A 15,813-nucleotide genomic window follows, 5' to 3' on the forward strand; every position below is an offset into this window, starting at 1 on the left:
TTTCCCTGCTCTTTGTCGGTCAAGCAGTGAGTGCGCTGGAATTGCTTATTAAAGTTAACGGTGATTGACAGACATGTAAGCTTTGATCTTACCTGAGATGCTGATAAGCCGAGACTTCAAAGCGCCGCATGCATCAACATCGTTTATCTAGAACTACCAAGGGTGGATCAGTTGATACATAATTTTGTATCCAGAGAAGGGTCATCTTTGTGAGCATTGAGGATCTGATTAGTCATTCCCATTCACACTCGCAAAACCACAGGGTTGGATTGCTCCAATTAGCATCTTGAGTGTTTGCAAGGCTGCCTGTTTACCGAGGACTGTCTGACATTACAGCATTGAGAAAGAACAGCTGTCTCAATCTCTCTGAATATTTAGTTGCACTGTTTCTTGTATTTATGGAGCTATAATTGTCATATTGCTGATGATGGATGGCTGATGATGCACAGCACAAGTCGTTTTTTACACAAAAAAGATTTTTATTCAATAAAGAAACCAATGTGAAAAAGACAACAAAATAAGCTATATATGTACAAGTGACAGTGTAATAAAAACAAAACATTTTTTATATGGTGACATATGACACTTCGCCCTTTTCCCTGGGCTAGGTGTTGGAGGTTGTTGCTGAAGCAATTTTTCCTTCTGCACCTTCTCTGTGCCAAATGAGAGTGAGACAATTCTTTTGCAAGACCCACCAAGAAGTCTGGTGCATCCCTGATACAACACATATGCATTCAGTGCTGCCATTTCAATCATATTGTAGAACACGGCGACTGGCCATCCCCGTGTTTCTACGTGGTTGACACAGCCAAGGGAGCCCTGGATTTGCAAATATTCAAGATGCTAATTGCAGCTGTCCAGAGTGAAACCCCCCTTCACACCTAGGCAACGACTCCACAGGAGTGTGTAGAGGGGTTGTCTGCTTGATTGCTTGTTTGAGTGGTCAATTGTATGACAAAGCCAAGTAGTCAGTTTGGTATCGGGGTCATTTGACGCCTTTCTAGTATTTCTTTATAGCCCCCCCAAAAAAACCCAGAGACTTCCAGTGTTATCTTGTTAAACAGTGCTGTGGCAACTCATTGTGTGTAAATGAGCAGCTTGAGTGGACTCACTCAATGAAGCATTTAATAAAAACAAGCATTTTTCAATTTTTTTTTACAATTGATTAGGCGTCTACATTTTTTCTTGTTTAAAAATAATTAGGTGAGACAGTAACATGTTTAAACCTTATCATAATTATTACATTTGAAATGCTTAAAAAAATTATTTAAAAAATTTATATACAATTTTATAAAAATGATACTTTAATAATATATAAAAAAATGAAAAAACATGTATTATATGTATCTCTTATCAATGATAAATTTGAATGAACACATTGCACACAAGAAGAAATTTTATTTGGGGGGGTGCTACCTCATGGTTTTTCACTTATGGCTGCGGGTTCTGGTCCCCATTAACCGGGAAAAACGAGGGATCAATGATCAGGCATTATAACATGGAATATGTTCTGAACCTCCCCATCAGAGCAAATAAAATAAAATAAGCCTTTTCAACTCTTTCATTTCTCTTAAAGATCTGATTTTCCATTGCATTGCCCTTTTTTATCGCATTAATTACAGTTGTTGTTTTCTTCTTTTATGTTGTCACATAAACGTGCATTTGAACCAATCAGAGCTAACTATCCATGCTGATCACATCCGTATGTCGGCCTATTGAACAGACAACGGGAGTCCAGGCAGGGTGTCTCGTCTGACGCAGATACACACGCTGGGAGAACTCAAATTTATCAAAAAAATCAGTTTCTCATATATGCCTTGTTACAGTAAGTGTAATGCAGTAGCCTGATGCATATGTAAAACCTGTTGTGTTTTATTTTGAGTTATGGGTATAACTGCCAAGAGCAGTTTTCTTTGCATTTCTGTGGTTTTAGGAGGTTTGAGTCCCCTATAATTTTTTTTTTTTTTTTGCTCCGTGGCGACCGTTATGTCTTTGTTAGACATTTGGACGGAAACAGTGAATTTCCCATACAGCAATGAAAAAGAGCTCCAGGGGAAAACAATTCATCCCACGTCATGTTCTGCTTGTTATTATGAAGAATGTTACTTTTACTTTCTGTTGAGCACTGTATATAAATCTCCCTGTGGACCGACATAGCCACCTACAAGCTCCAACCATGAACCCTCGATTTGCTGCTCTGCTCCTCTTGGTGCTCTTCTGCTCCCAGCGGCTGGCAGGTAAGACAACTTGAAGAGCATATCGCCGTTGTTGTCCTGTGCTTGACGTCGGGCGGTCTTTTCTTTTCTGCAGCTCAGAAGCTGCCAAACTGCTGTCTGCAGACCAGTGACAAGTGCCTCCCTCGTCAAATTCTGGTCAACTACTTCCAACAGGAAGCTGGAAAAGGCTGCAAAATCGGCGCCACCGTGTAAGTGTTCACTCATGGAATGGACCGATATTTTGTAGTTTTGTATTTATCAATTAATTAGATCGTTTTCATTAAAATACACATTATTGCTGAAATATTTCATTCATTCATTGTTTCTTTCAATTTTCATTTTGTATTGTTCAAGTATCTATATGGCGGAAAACACTCAGGGGACTTGAAGTTCCGCTCTGAGACCCCTAATTTGGGCCAAATTACAAAATTGTCCTATATGCATTTGTGATACATCATTGGAAAGCTTAAAATCTCAATTTTCTGGGGGGAAAAGTTTTTGAACAGGAGGGCATTAAAAAAACATTTAAACTAACTTGAGGTCAGAGCATGAGAGAACATAATTAAAGACACCATGTTTTACGAGATATTATCGAGTACTTACCTTGTTTCGATCCAAAAATTCCGTGTAGCATGTCTCACAGAGTGTCAAGACACAGCTGTGAATGGCCACAGCCGGACTTTTAGGGGATTTTATGTGTGAAACACGGTAATATAACAAGGGTTGCAATGCAGAAATCGCAGACATCAAGGAGTGGTCGAGATTTTCTTTTTCAATATTTACCCTTTTAAACGTTTTTTTCTTCTTCAATTTTTCGTTTTTGTCGGATCGATTATTTATCATCTAAAATATCGGGGAAAATGCGACAGTAACAAAAAAAATACAATTAAGCGATAGTTAAGAGGTAGATATCCGTGACCTATTTACAGACACTATTTTTTTCATTGTGACGAAATTTGTTCATAGGTTTAAAATATGCATGTGAATAATTTTGTGAAGTCGTTTTTTTTTTTTTTATATAAGCTAAATCTTAGACATCAGTTAATGATTGTAAGCTAAAAATGATAGCCATTTTGAATAATAAATATAATTACTTAGCTTCTTTTTATGGCTGGGTTGAAACAAAAGCGGTTGCGCGACGTCTGTCAGCGGAGGTCTCCAGGGTAAAACGGACAAATTAAAAAAAGTTCGGGGGCTTAATGCGCCATGAATCTGCTATGGCAGCATATAGACATATTGTTCTTTCAAACACAAGAGTTCTTTTGGCTTAAAATGCAGCAGTTTATTTTAAAGAGGGGTACAAAGAGCAGAAACTGCTTTTTCAGTCGTCTGTCTTTTCCGCCATACATACATACAGATTCTGTATACGGGTTAACGGGCGGTAATTAATTTTTCAAATTAATCACGTTAAAATATTTGACGCATTTAATGCATATGCCCCGCTCAAACAGATTAAAATGACAGCACAGTGTCAGGTCCACTTGTTACTTGTGTTTTTTGGTGTTTTGTCGCCCTCTGCTGGCGCTTGGGTGCGACTGATTTTATGGGTTTCAGCACCATGAGCATTGTGTAATTATTGACATCAACAATGGCGAGCTACCAGTTTATTTTTTGATTGAAAATTTTACAAATTTTATTAAAACGAAAACCTTAAGAGGGGTTTTAATATAAAATTTCTATAACTTGTACTAACATTTATCTTTTAAGAACTACAAGTCTTTCTATCCATGGATCGCTTTAACAGAATGTTAACAAATAAACAAATACAGTCCTTATGTACCGTATGTTGAATGTATATATCCATCTTGTGTCTTATCTTTCCATTCCAACAATAATGTTAACAATGTTAATGCCATCTTGTTGATTTATTGTTACAATAAACAAATACAGTACTTATTTACAGTATGTTGAATGTATATATCAGGCTTTCCATTCCAACAATAATTTACAGAAAAATATGGCATATTTTATAGATGGTTTGAATTGCGATTAATAAATTTTTAAGCTGTGATTAACTCGATTAAAAATTTTAATCGTTTGACAGCCCTAATATATATATATATATATATGGTGGAAAAGACAGACAAGACTGAAAAAGCAGTTTCTGCTCTTGTACCCCTCTTTAAAATAAACTGCTGTATTTCAAGCCAAAAAGAACTGTTGTGTTTGATAGAACAATATGTCTATATTTTGCCATAGCAGATTCATGGCGCATTAAGCCCCTGAACTATTTTTAATTTGTCCGTTTTACCCTGAAGACCCCCGTTTACAGATGTCGCGCAACCGCTTTTGTTTCAACCCAGCCATAAAACGAAGGTAATTAATCATATCTATTATTCAAAATGTCTGTCGTTTTTAGCTTAGAATCATTAATTGATGTCTCATATTTAGTTTTTTTTTTTTAAAAAAAGAACGACTTAAAAAAATTATTCACTCACATATTTTAAACTTTTAAACAAATTATGTCACAATGAAAAAAAATGGTGTCTGTAAAAAAGTCACGGATATCTACTTCGTAACTATCGCTTAATTGTATTTTTTTTTTGTTACTGTCGAATTTTCTCCGATATGTTAGATGATAAATAATCTATCCAAACAAAAAAAATTGAAAAAAAAAAAGGTTTAAAGGGTAAATATATGAAAAAGAAAAATCTCGACCACTCCTTGATGTCTGCCATTTCTGCATCGCGACCCTTGTTATATTACCATGTTTCAGCCATAAAATCTGTCAAAAATCCCGCTGTGGCCATTCACAGCTGTGTCTTGACACTCGGTGATACATGCTACATGGAGTTTTTGGATCGAAACAAGGTAAGTACGCGATAATATCTCGTTAAAGTCGTGGCGTCTGTAATTCTGCTCTCGCATGCTCTCACCTCCAGATAGGATTTTGCTGTTTAAAAAACATTGAAAAAAAAAAAAAAAAAAAAAAAAAACCCTCCTGTTCAAAAGTTTTCTTCCCCCAGAGCGGAACTTAAAGTCACCTGAGTGTTTTCTGCCATATACTGTATATATATATATATATATATATATATATATATATATATATATGTATATATAGTCCCCAAACTTTTTCCTGTGAGGGCCACATAACTCTTCCCTTCTCTGATGAGGGGCCGGGGTCAGTTTGTAACAGAAAAAGTGTGAAGATTGCAGGAGTGCCTAAATGTAAAAATGTATATTGTTTTTCAGAAAGCCACAATCAAATAACCCTTTCTGGATTCTTCACAGAACAAAAGTTAATATAATGTAATGTAATGTAATGTAATGTAATATAATAATAAAACTATTAATTAAATAGATAATAACCAAATAACCCTCTCTGGGTTCTTCACAGAAAAAGCCAGGAAATAAATAACAAGAAGTAAAAAAAAAAAAAAATTTTTCAAATAAAAAATTGTTCAGGGGGCCGGACCAAATGTGGAGGCGGGCCGTAGTTTGGGGACCCCTGGTCTATGGTATCATCCTTGTAGATATTTTCCAGCCGGATGTGAATCCTAAGAGGGGTTTCTCCCTCTGCAACAAGGAATTCTGTTTCCGACGAGCTTCAAGAGGGGCAGCCATTTTGGATGCTAGTTTAAGCTTTAAAAATCTCAAAATAAGAAAAACACATATAACAATCGTAAAAAGGTGTGTCCTATCATGTTTGTGCCAAATATAAACAAGATTGGTAAAATCCTGTACGAGCAATGCACTTGAATATACGAGGGGCATTCAAAAAGTAATTAACTCATGTTGTTTCTACAAATTATCACTTATTTTTTATTTAACACAGTGGTGATGCTTCTAATTTTCATATGTGGAGTGCAGGGTAAAATGTTACAAAAATTTATATTATTTTCTCATGTTTTTTTGTTGTCTTCTTTTTTTGTAGTTTTGAGACCAGTAAAGGCCGAAAACTTTGTGCCCGGCCACAGGATGAGAGCCTGTGTGTTCAAAAGCTCATTGCTTACCTGGACAACAAAAACAAGCCAAATAAGCTATAGAAGTAAGAGAAACCTTTATGGTATTTGTTGCGGTTATTAATGAATGAATAATTGTCTCTTTTTTTCCCCCAGGTAAAGAGAAGAAAACAAGAGAATGTTTTTGTGTACCATCACATTTTTTAAACATTATAGGCTGCATGTGAATAGACACCATTTCGTGGTTTTGTCCTTGATATCCGTTAAATGTTCTTTTTTTAAAAAGATAAAATAAAGTTCAGCCTCATTTTTAAAAATCATCTTGTGACGGGCTCATATGTTTTAAAGTGGAACTGAAACTGGTATTTTTGTTACATCGGTTTTAAATTTGATTTCAAGATTTAAAAATTATAACCTAGAAGAATTCAGAACTCTTAATAAGTTACATGAGAGAACTTCAGAAATCAATGTAAAACTAAATATAAAAAAAGGTACTTCTTTAGGAGATTTATTATTTATTTATTGAGTTAAAATTAAAAATAATTCCATGCAATAAATAATCTTCTCAATTCAAAGGATCCTTAAACACTGGATACATTTTCGTCCTTTCAAGGCTGCCGTACTTCCTGCTTAAGTCACACTCTCGAGCTAACAAGCTAACAGCTAACATTTAGAAAAATTAATATCCTAGTATATGATGAAAAGTGCCTTGATAGAAAGAATGAAAAAACTTTATTTTTACTTGTCTTCGAGCATTTTTTTTCCTTTGTGAGTTAATTTCTGCAAAGGGTAAATGCTGTTCAGGCATCAAAGTGCTAATCAAATGGGAAATGTCCACCAGCACTCAGTTTACCAATTAAGTATTGTATTATTATCACTTGGAAATTTCCCACAAAAATAAATACCAGTCACATGATTGCGTGTCACAAGAGCACTTTAGTTAGCCATATTAGTCGGTTAGCGTTGTACATACACACAAGAAAATAAAGGTATTTACAAGCGGGGGGGGGCAGGGCCAAGGCAGAGTAACCAGTCCCCGACAAGTGTCGCCTTCAAACGCTCCCTCAATGAGAACGACATATTTACACTACAAATCACATTGGCATTATTAAATAGTTTTGACTGTACAAGAAAAGCAAGCTAACATTTTCAATAAAGTGTTCAAACAGTGCAAAGTTCCCTTCTTTTTTCCCAGAAGCTAGCTTGCTAACAATTAGCTTGAGCTGTAACCGTGACAACCACGCAACAAATAAGGTGGAAAGGCCCGACGGCGAGTTAGGGGGGAAAATCTTTTGGGTTTAACTGTGGATTGTTTTGAGGTAACTGTTTTAAAGTGGAAATTCAGAATTTTTGACATTAGGCGGGGCTTTAATTAGTCGGTGGAGTTGATTTCAACAAATTCCGTGCAGTTGGTCAGTTATTTGCTAGTTTAGGGCCTCTGGAGTGGCCAAGGCCACTATCGAAGCATCCTGGGCCTCCATAACACCTCAGCAGTGCCACAAGCTGATTGCCTCTATGCCACGCCGCATTGAAGCAGTCTTTCCATCAAAAGGATTCGTGACCAAGTATTGAGTGCACAGCTGATATAATTAACTGAAGGTTGACTTTTTTTGTATTAAAAAACACTTTTTTGTATTGGTCGGATGAAATATGCTAATTTTTTGAGATAGGGATTTTTGGTTTTTCTTGACTTTTTCGCCAAAATCATCATTATTAAAACATTAAAAGGCTTGAACTACTTCAGTTGTGTGTAATGAATCTAAAATGTATGAAAGTCTAATGATTATCAGTACGTTACAGAAAATAATGAACTATCACAATATGATAATTTTTTGAGAAGGACTAGTATTATTATAAATGTTCCTGGGTGGAATATTCAGTCAAAACGAATGCGACGTCTACTTCCCCACTGGTAAGACAGAAAAACGTGCGTGCTCACACCTGCACGCGCACACACACGCAAACGCACACCCACATCTGGGATGCCGGTATGTACGAGCATGGGCTAAGCTACTTTTCGAGCATATATTTTGTAAGTTCATTTTATTGATGACACTGCGTTTCGGGGTCATCAACATTTTTGCACCCACTGCCACAAAAGTCAAATCCGCCTATGGTGTGCATATGTTGTTTCTTATTGGCATTAGGGCTGCAGCTATCGAATATTTTAGTAATTGAGTAATCGACTGAAAATTCTCTCGATTAATCGAGTAATCGAAAAAAACAAATATATTTTTAGGTGAAGAGCAATTATAAATATACATGAGAAAACAAGACATTTCATCTAATCTTGAACCATTTTCAGTCAATCAATGTCTTTATTTTCGATGTATATTGTTGAAAACAGCCAACAATTGCATCTCAGATGTAACTAGAATAAAAAAAAAAAAGACTAATTCACTGCTTTCACTCAAAAAAACCTTTAGATCTTGTTTAAATTAAAAAAAAAAAAATATATATATATATATATATATATATACCTAAAAATGCCGTTACGCTTGATAACACACATCACTTAAAAGTTAGGATTTTTCCCCGTGTTTCAATTGAATTTCTATTTGTGTCAAGCCATTTTTTAAAGTTCTAGTTAAGTTTAAAGTTAGTCTAAACTGTCAGTCCTGATAGGATTTTGAGTTTTTGCAGTGTTCAAAATAAATGTATGATACAGGCTGTATTGGAGCACATTAGAGACCAGTGCTACTTGGTGTTTTATCCAGCAATGACTACTGAGCTAAAATTGATAGTTAGCATTATTGAGTTTTTATTTTACACCCTCATCACTCCACAACGCTGTTATGTTAAAGCCTGTATGTAAGACACGTTAGCCACGCATCGACAGTGGTCATAATTAATAGAAACCTAGCCCTCCGCAGGGCTAACGTTACGTGAGCTAGTGACAGTAACGTTAATCTTTATTTATTAAGATGGCGGCTGTTTACGAATGCTGCCCAGACGCGGCCGGGTCTGTCATTTCGCATCTAGTTCAACATACATGTGATCTCTATGAGTTTGTAGTGGCTGTCGGTTGCAGTAAGTTTTTTTTTTTTTTTTTTGCGTCTTCCTCTATGCATGTGACATCAGCGCGTTGTCCCGCATTAAAAGTAGTCCGAGCAAAACGTGATGCTTAGAGCTGTCAAAATAAACGATTACTCGAGGTGAATAAAATTACTCGGATCAGTTTTTAAACTCGAGTTACTCGAGTTGCTCGAGTATTCGTTTCAGCTCTAATTGGCACGCTAAGGGGACCATTGACTCGCTCTAGCTTAGCCACTCCAGAGCCCTGAAACGAACAAATAACTGACAAACTGCACAGATTTTTGTTGAAATCAACTCCACAGACTAGTTAAACCCTCCTTGAAGATTAAGCCTAATATAAAAAATTCTGAACTTCCCATTTAACATGTGAAATGCAAGTTTCTAATTATAAAGGGCAAAAAAGTGACATAAGAATCTTATTTTTTTTTTCTTGGCTGTCGAACAAGTGTTCCGACTCACACAACTTCGGGGCTTGATCTCCCCTCACCCAAAATAACAAAATCATAAGAATTAGGTAGCATTTTCAACGTTACGGTTCTGTTATATCAATCAACTCTAACATTAATTATGTTTGATGCTAACTTCGGAAGTGCTAAAAAAAAACATTCAATCGCTTCTGGAGGAATCCCCGGTTAAATATGTAATGCTTCTAACTGGTGCCCCACCCCACCGTAGGCAGCTAGCGAGACGATAGTTTTAGCGAAGCATGCTAAGCTACCTGGGTTAGCTCCAGTTACATTACAGGATGTACGTATTTATATTGTTACACGAAGTAGGGATGGGATTCCTACGTTTCCTTCATGGCAACGTTACAATCAATATACGTTTGATTTCACAGATTTAAGACCTGATTCATCAACAATTAATTTGATTCCCATTTACTCCTGTTGACGTGTTCGATGCATCCTCTAGAGGGAAAAGGGAGTATTACAGTCTGTGACATTACATGCTAGCCCCTCCCGCCTATGAGCAAGGAAGTGCTGGACAGCAAGTTCAACCAGGTGTATTGATATTTACAACACGGATAACCTTAACCCATTCTTCGCCATTGACAGTGATGGGCGTCTGATCCATTAGAATTTTTAGAATGGATCAGACTCCCATTCTCATCAAAGGAAGAGAACAGTTAAATAATAATAATATGAACAGCGGTACGATGACAAGTCCTGTTGGTGTGCAAGTGTCTTTGGGTTTTGATTATTTGGATGTCGCATGCTCATGTATCACGGGAGGCCCCATGTTCTACGTCAAGGTGGCCTTCACTTCCCGTTTCCTTTTGAGATCAACATGGGCTGGAACCTTCTTGAGCACCTCTGACACCAGTACAGTCGCCACCATGGTCAGCGTCACCTCCGCTGCTTAGGCCACGGCTTTCCTCCATGCTGCAGATCGAGACGTAGACGATGGGCACTAGGCCCCGAGATGCGCCAGTAGAGCAGAGCAGCCAATCGGGATCAGCCTTGCTCAGCACACGCAGGATGTCACCTTTGCTGAAGCTTAGCTGTCCCGTCTCTGTGGCAATATGGTGGCACAGTGCTCGCACTTCACTGAGGGAGGGAAAAATAAAAACAAAATAAGTTCAAGGTCCTTGTTGGGACCAGTTTTGGTTTTGGCAGCCCTTTTAATTCTTGTCTTAGTCTTTTGGACGAAAATACGCATTAGTCTTAGTTAAGGATGCAACAATACTCGGTTTTATATTGAACGGTTCGATACGGCCTCTTCGATTCAATACGCAAAACATTCGATCCAATTGAAAAAGCTCCCAAAATGTATTTTCCAAACTTTTTTTGATGTCTCTCTCGCTATAATGTCCGGCGCATCTTTGCCTTGTATAAAACAGCTATGAGAAGGTTCCTCCCCGCTAGCAACCCACCTCTACTCCTCCCCAGCTGCGGGAGCCGTAGCGTACGGGGATCATTGCTCGTGAGGAAAGACAGTCGTACAGATCCGCTGTTTGGCAGCATTTTGGGTTTGCTAACACCCTATCCCCACTCGTACATATTCAACTCATTTGCTCCCAAAACGTATGAATACGTTCTATTTCTAATTATTTCAGTGTCCCAAAGACGTATTCCTTTACATTTTTTTTTTACAAGAGACATCTCTAGGTTCTGATTCAACCTAGCTTCAAAGCACAATGCTGAAAATCCAGTTTAAAGCAATAAAACTGGCCACTGGAGGGCAGTAGCGCATTTGGTAAGACCCCCAACCTGATTGAACGGAAAGAACGGCCGGGCAGAAAATCATACCAAACGTGACTTAACTGTATCGTTGCATCCCTAGTCTTAGTCATATTCAGTGTTGTTAATTTTACTTTAAAAAAGTAATTAATTACAGTTACAAATTACTTTTCCCAAAAAGTAATTGCGCTAGTAACTCAGTTACCTGAATTTAAGAGTAATTAGTTACTTGGCAAAGTAACTCGTGATAATTTTCATGTTTTGTTTTTTTTCCTCAAAAAAAAAAAAAAGTTCACACAATGTGAAGTTTAAAGGGTTTTTGGGACAATTGGCCCTAGCCCAATTCTTTACCCTCCACTTAACTAGACACAAGGGTATTGCGATAACTAGATAGTAACCTTTGCTATGTGTGGAAGTCATTTAAAGTTGTGAATCAACCGTTAAAGTTGTTAAAATTGCTCTCGCTATTGCATTAGTTCCCTTCTGTCTAATTTCAACATGTGTAAGTTTTAAAACAGTTTCATCATTTAAAGATAGATTTAAGTCAAGATTTTGCCGATTTAGGACAATTTTAGATTAAAAAAAAAAAAATTATTTTTTTTGCTTCGCTAGGAAGGATCTCTACAACAGAGCCTTCCTGAGAGGTCTGCTGCTTTAAGATGGCGGCTGTTTACTAACGCATGTAGTCCTTAAACATGTTGCCAATGCAGCCGTGTCTAACATTTGCATCTAGTTCTATAATATGTGATATCTACCGTATCATGTGGGCGTAGTTTGTAGGCTACAGTCAGGTATTATTGGAGCCACCTAGCATCGCGTTTGCGACGGCGTCTTCCCCACTCCTGCTCTGCTCTCTCGTCTCCGTGAGTCCATCTCTCTGACTTTTTTATTCAACCAACTTAGTAACGCATAGTAACGCACGCCTTTCCCGCCTCAGTAACGGTAACGGCGTTGCCAAGATGAGAAAAGCAATTAATTAGATTACTCACTACTGAAAAAAATAACGCCGTTAGTAACGCTGTTATATTGTAACGCCGTTATTAACAACACTGGTCATATTTTAGCCATTTCAAAATGTGTTAGTCTTTGTCTAGTTTTAGTTAACGAAAATTCGGATAAATTTTGTCTATTTTTAGTTAAAAATTACTCAAAATGTTTTCAATTATAAACTTCAAAAGTTTTAGTCAATGAATAAATAAATACAGTAAATGAAAGGTTTCCAACAATTTCAAATGAACATTGACTGATGAGCACACAATTGTAGAGTCTGTAAAGACATCACCATCTTCGTGATGATAATACACATTCAGCAGGAAAACAGGACATTATATTTAATGAATTAAACTCACTAGGGCTCTCCCAAACGACTATTTTTCTCCCGATTAGTCAACACTAAGTTTTTGTTTACACTTATTAATTTACAAAAACATTTTGGAACACTTAAATTCTTTATTGAAGTACAAATAAACACAAACACATAAATAATAATAAATCACAAATAAACAATGAGGTCAAACGCTGATAGCATTAACTAGTGCAAAAGAATGGAATGTAAACAGATTCAGAACACTGACTTCGCCTTTCCAATCATATTCAAAACAATTCTTGAAAAAATAAAATAAAATTATTCACCATTAATATTATAGTATAGTACTATATCATAGTCTTCAAAACTCTATTGACCTGACACTTCGTCATTCTTTGCGTCACACCTTACCATAGGGGGCTGAGCTTCATTCAATAATAGTCATTCGAAAACCGCACACGCTCATGTCCAAACTGGATTTAAGCTTGGATATTTGAAGAAGTATGAAAGCTGTACCACATACAAACAGGAAGGATTGTCTCAGGAGTTATTTGTTCGAGGATTCAAGGTAATTATTATATTTTTCGTACAATGCATGCATTTTTAAACGTTGTGAAAAAAAAATCAATGGGAGAAATCCGCCGCTATTGCATTGGCATCTTAGTTAGCCATATTTATGAAAAATAAATGCTAACTGCACAGTTTTTTCACTTTTAACCAAGAATCGAGACTGTTTTGCATCCATATCTATGAAGAATTCAGGGATTTAAGCATTTATTCACAACAATTTTCACCATAAAAGCTCCGTTTATGTCAGGCGGCCGCTAGCCGTAGTCGCTAACAGAGTAGCATTGTACTAGGCCAGTCGCAATAACAAATTTTTGTGTGCGATAATTTATCTCATAAATTATTGCGATATGCGATATTATTGCGCACCCCCCATTTTTTTTAAAACTAATTTACAATAAAACAGTGACAATACAGTATACATTAATAGATCAAGTACACCCATTTAAACGCGATGTTTAGTCTTAAATTCAAAAATACTTTTTAAGAAATCACAACTAAAAACAATAGACCATGCATTTTTTAAGTAAAAGACAACAATATTAATAATGCACAGAAACACAGAAAAAATAAAATGTTTTTTTTCAAGAAAAAAATTAAATTGCTCTTAATAACTTGGCAAATGAAAACTTTTCCCCTTATAGCTTCTGCTATGGCGTTCCATGTGTAATATTCTGATTGGATGTTTTCCGAGGCACCCTGAAGCGCACACAACGGTGTTGTTGTTCTGTTCATGTGACGCAGCAGTGAGAGACACACAGCCTGCCGAGAGACTCAGGTTGAGTAAGTGTTGTTAGCGCCTTGTGTTAATAAAAAACAAAGTTGTCAGCACGTTGTGTGTTTGATATCATTGCCAGAAAAACACACATAATAGGTCACCATACAGCTACCTTTTTCATATTGCCCTTACAATAATGATCTGCTGCATCATAAAGGACTTTGTGACTTTCCACCTCCATGATGGAGCGTTCTTCGTCCATGCTCGCTGGTTAAACTGTGAATAAGCAACTGGGCTGTTGACACCAGGCACGGCTGCGCCCATTTTGACGGATGCATCTTCGGCAAAAATAGAAAATAGTCCAAACCATCCGGTGGGCTCCGGCACGCTGGAGATGGTCCGCAGTCAATACGGAGCACTGACGCAGTCGGCATATGTTGAACAATAGGTTATAATGGGAACGGATTATTTTTTGCCGGACCCGGATCGAAGATGCATTTTGCGTAGTTGGCAACAAGGAAGCCGAACTTTTAACAGCACATCTGCCGCAAGCACGCACGTGCACGCGAGGCAATAAATCGCAGCGGAAAAATTACCGCCTTCATTTTAATTTACCGTGCGATAAATGGAATTATTGCATATTGCAACAGGCTTACATTGTACTTCGACATATTTATGTAAAACAAAAGCTAAGACAGTTGTACGTCCATATCTATGAAGAATTTGGGGATTTAAGCATTTATTCACAAGTATTTTCACCAGAAAAGCTCTATTTACGTCAGGCGGCCGCTAGCCTCAGTCGCTGACAAAGTAGCATTGCACTTCGATATATTTATGTAAAATAAACGCTAAATGCACAGTTTTTGGTTTTTTGGCTTTTAACCAAGAATCGAGACTGTTTCACGTCCATATCTATGAAGAATTCGGGCATTGAAGCATTTGTTCACAAGAATTTTCGTCAGAAAAGCTCTGTTTACATCAGGCGGCCGCTAGCCTCAGTTGCTAAAAGAGTAGCATTGTACTTCGACATATTTACGTAAAATAAACGCAAAATGCAGGTTTTTTTTTTTTTTTTGCTTTTAACCAAGAATCGAGACTGTTTCACGTCCATATCTATGAAGAATTCAGGGATTTAAACATTTATTCACAAGAATTTTCACCAGAAAAGCTCTGTTTACGTCAGGCGGCCGCTAGCCTCATTCACTACAACTACATAACTAACTATACAACTGTACACAACAACTTAATAATCTGTTTATAAATTATTTATAATTTATTCTGCATGTTTTCCTCAAGTATTAGGTTTCTGATGTGAAAATTGAGTGATTTATTAGCTGTTGAAAAAACTTTTAGTTGCTATTTTGGGCAACAACTTATATGTTTAATATTGCTATTGATCCTGAAAATATAGGTGATTATCTCTGCATTTGGTGATGCTTGTGTATCTAGTGTAAAATCTGAGAATTTTATAGCCATTTTAAGTTTTGTTATACTTATATAAAAAAATGATTAATCGGGAATTTATAAGGGAACGACTTTGAATTTTTTGATGCCGCTCCTCATGGAGACTATATAATATATGGCTAAGCTGGGTGCCTGTTTTGGTTTTAGCTCGGTAGCAGCTTTGGTTTTGAAAATATTTGAACTTTAAGTTTTTGAAAATAGGCCCCCTACGGATCGGCCCTGGGCTCCGTGTCATGTCCATATATTATAAAGTCTATGACTATATGTAATAGTAATGATAATTACAATATTATTATTATTATTATTCATTGCCAATCAGATTTTTCATAAAGGGTGTCATTTTAAAGCTATTCTTAGTGTAGAATATGAATTCGGAAGTATGTGAGATTAACTCCAGAAATCGTTATTTTTACGTTGAACATGA

General features: G+C 36.7%; 2 protein-coding genes across 2 annotated transcripts in view; one reads left to right on the top strand and one right to left on the bottom strand.

Annotated features, from left to right (window-relative positions):
- Positions 1 to 752: 752 nt before the first annotated feature.
- LOC130913749 (C-C motif chemokine 4-like) lies at positions 753 to 6,565 on the top strand. Its single transcript, XM_057832580.1, has 4 exons — positions 753 to 2,237; positions 2,311 to 2,425; positions 6,091 to 6,204; positions 6,275 to 6,565. The coding sequence occupies exons 1-3, from the start codon at positions 2,177 to 2,179 to the stop codon at positions 6,200 to 6,202; spliced, it is 288 nt and encodes a 95-aa protein (XP_057688563.1). The 5' UTR covers positions 753 to 2,176; the 3' UTR covers positions 6,203 to 6,204; positions 6,275 to 6,565.
- Positions 6,566 to 6,831: 266 nt separating this feature from the next.
- The window catches only part of rusc2 (RUN and SH3 domain containing 2), a 34,610-nt gene continuing 25,628 nt past the window's right edge, over positions 6,832 to 15,813 (bottom strand). Inside the window, exon 13 of the mRNA XM_057832579.1 lies at positions 6,832 to 10,701. Coding sequence (XP_057688562.1) covers positions 10,437 to 10,701 — 265 coding nt within the window. The 3' untranslated portion in view covers positions 6,832 to 10,436. The remainder of the gene's footprint in view (positions 10,702 to 15,813) is intronic.

The sequence above is a fragment of the Corythoichthys intestinalis genome, chromosome 3 (genome assembly GCF_030265065.1).
Source record: "Corythoichthys intestinalis isolate RoL2023-P3 chromosome 3, ASM3026506v1, whole genome shotgun sequence".
In the NCBI taxonomy this organism is placed as follows: Eukaryota; Metazoa; Chordata; class Actinopteri; order Syngnathiformes; family Syngnathidae; genus Corythoichthys; species Corythoichthys intestinalis.

Excerpts from the sequence above, each read along its gene's own strand:
- LOC130913749 (XM_057832580.1), top strand. The coding sequence starts at position 2,177 with ATGAACCCTCGATTTGCTGCTCTGCTCCTCTTGGTGCTCTTCTGCTCC. Across the intron at positions 2,238-2,310 it reads CTGCTCCCAGCGGCTGGCAG|CTCAGAAGCTGCCAAACTGC; the intron begins GTAAGACAACTT and ends TCTTTTCTGCAG. Across the intron at positions 2,426-6,090 it reads TGCAAAATCGGCGCCACCGT|TTTTGAGACCAGTAAAGGCC; the intron begins GTAAGTGTTCAC and ends CTTTTTTTGTAG.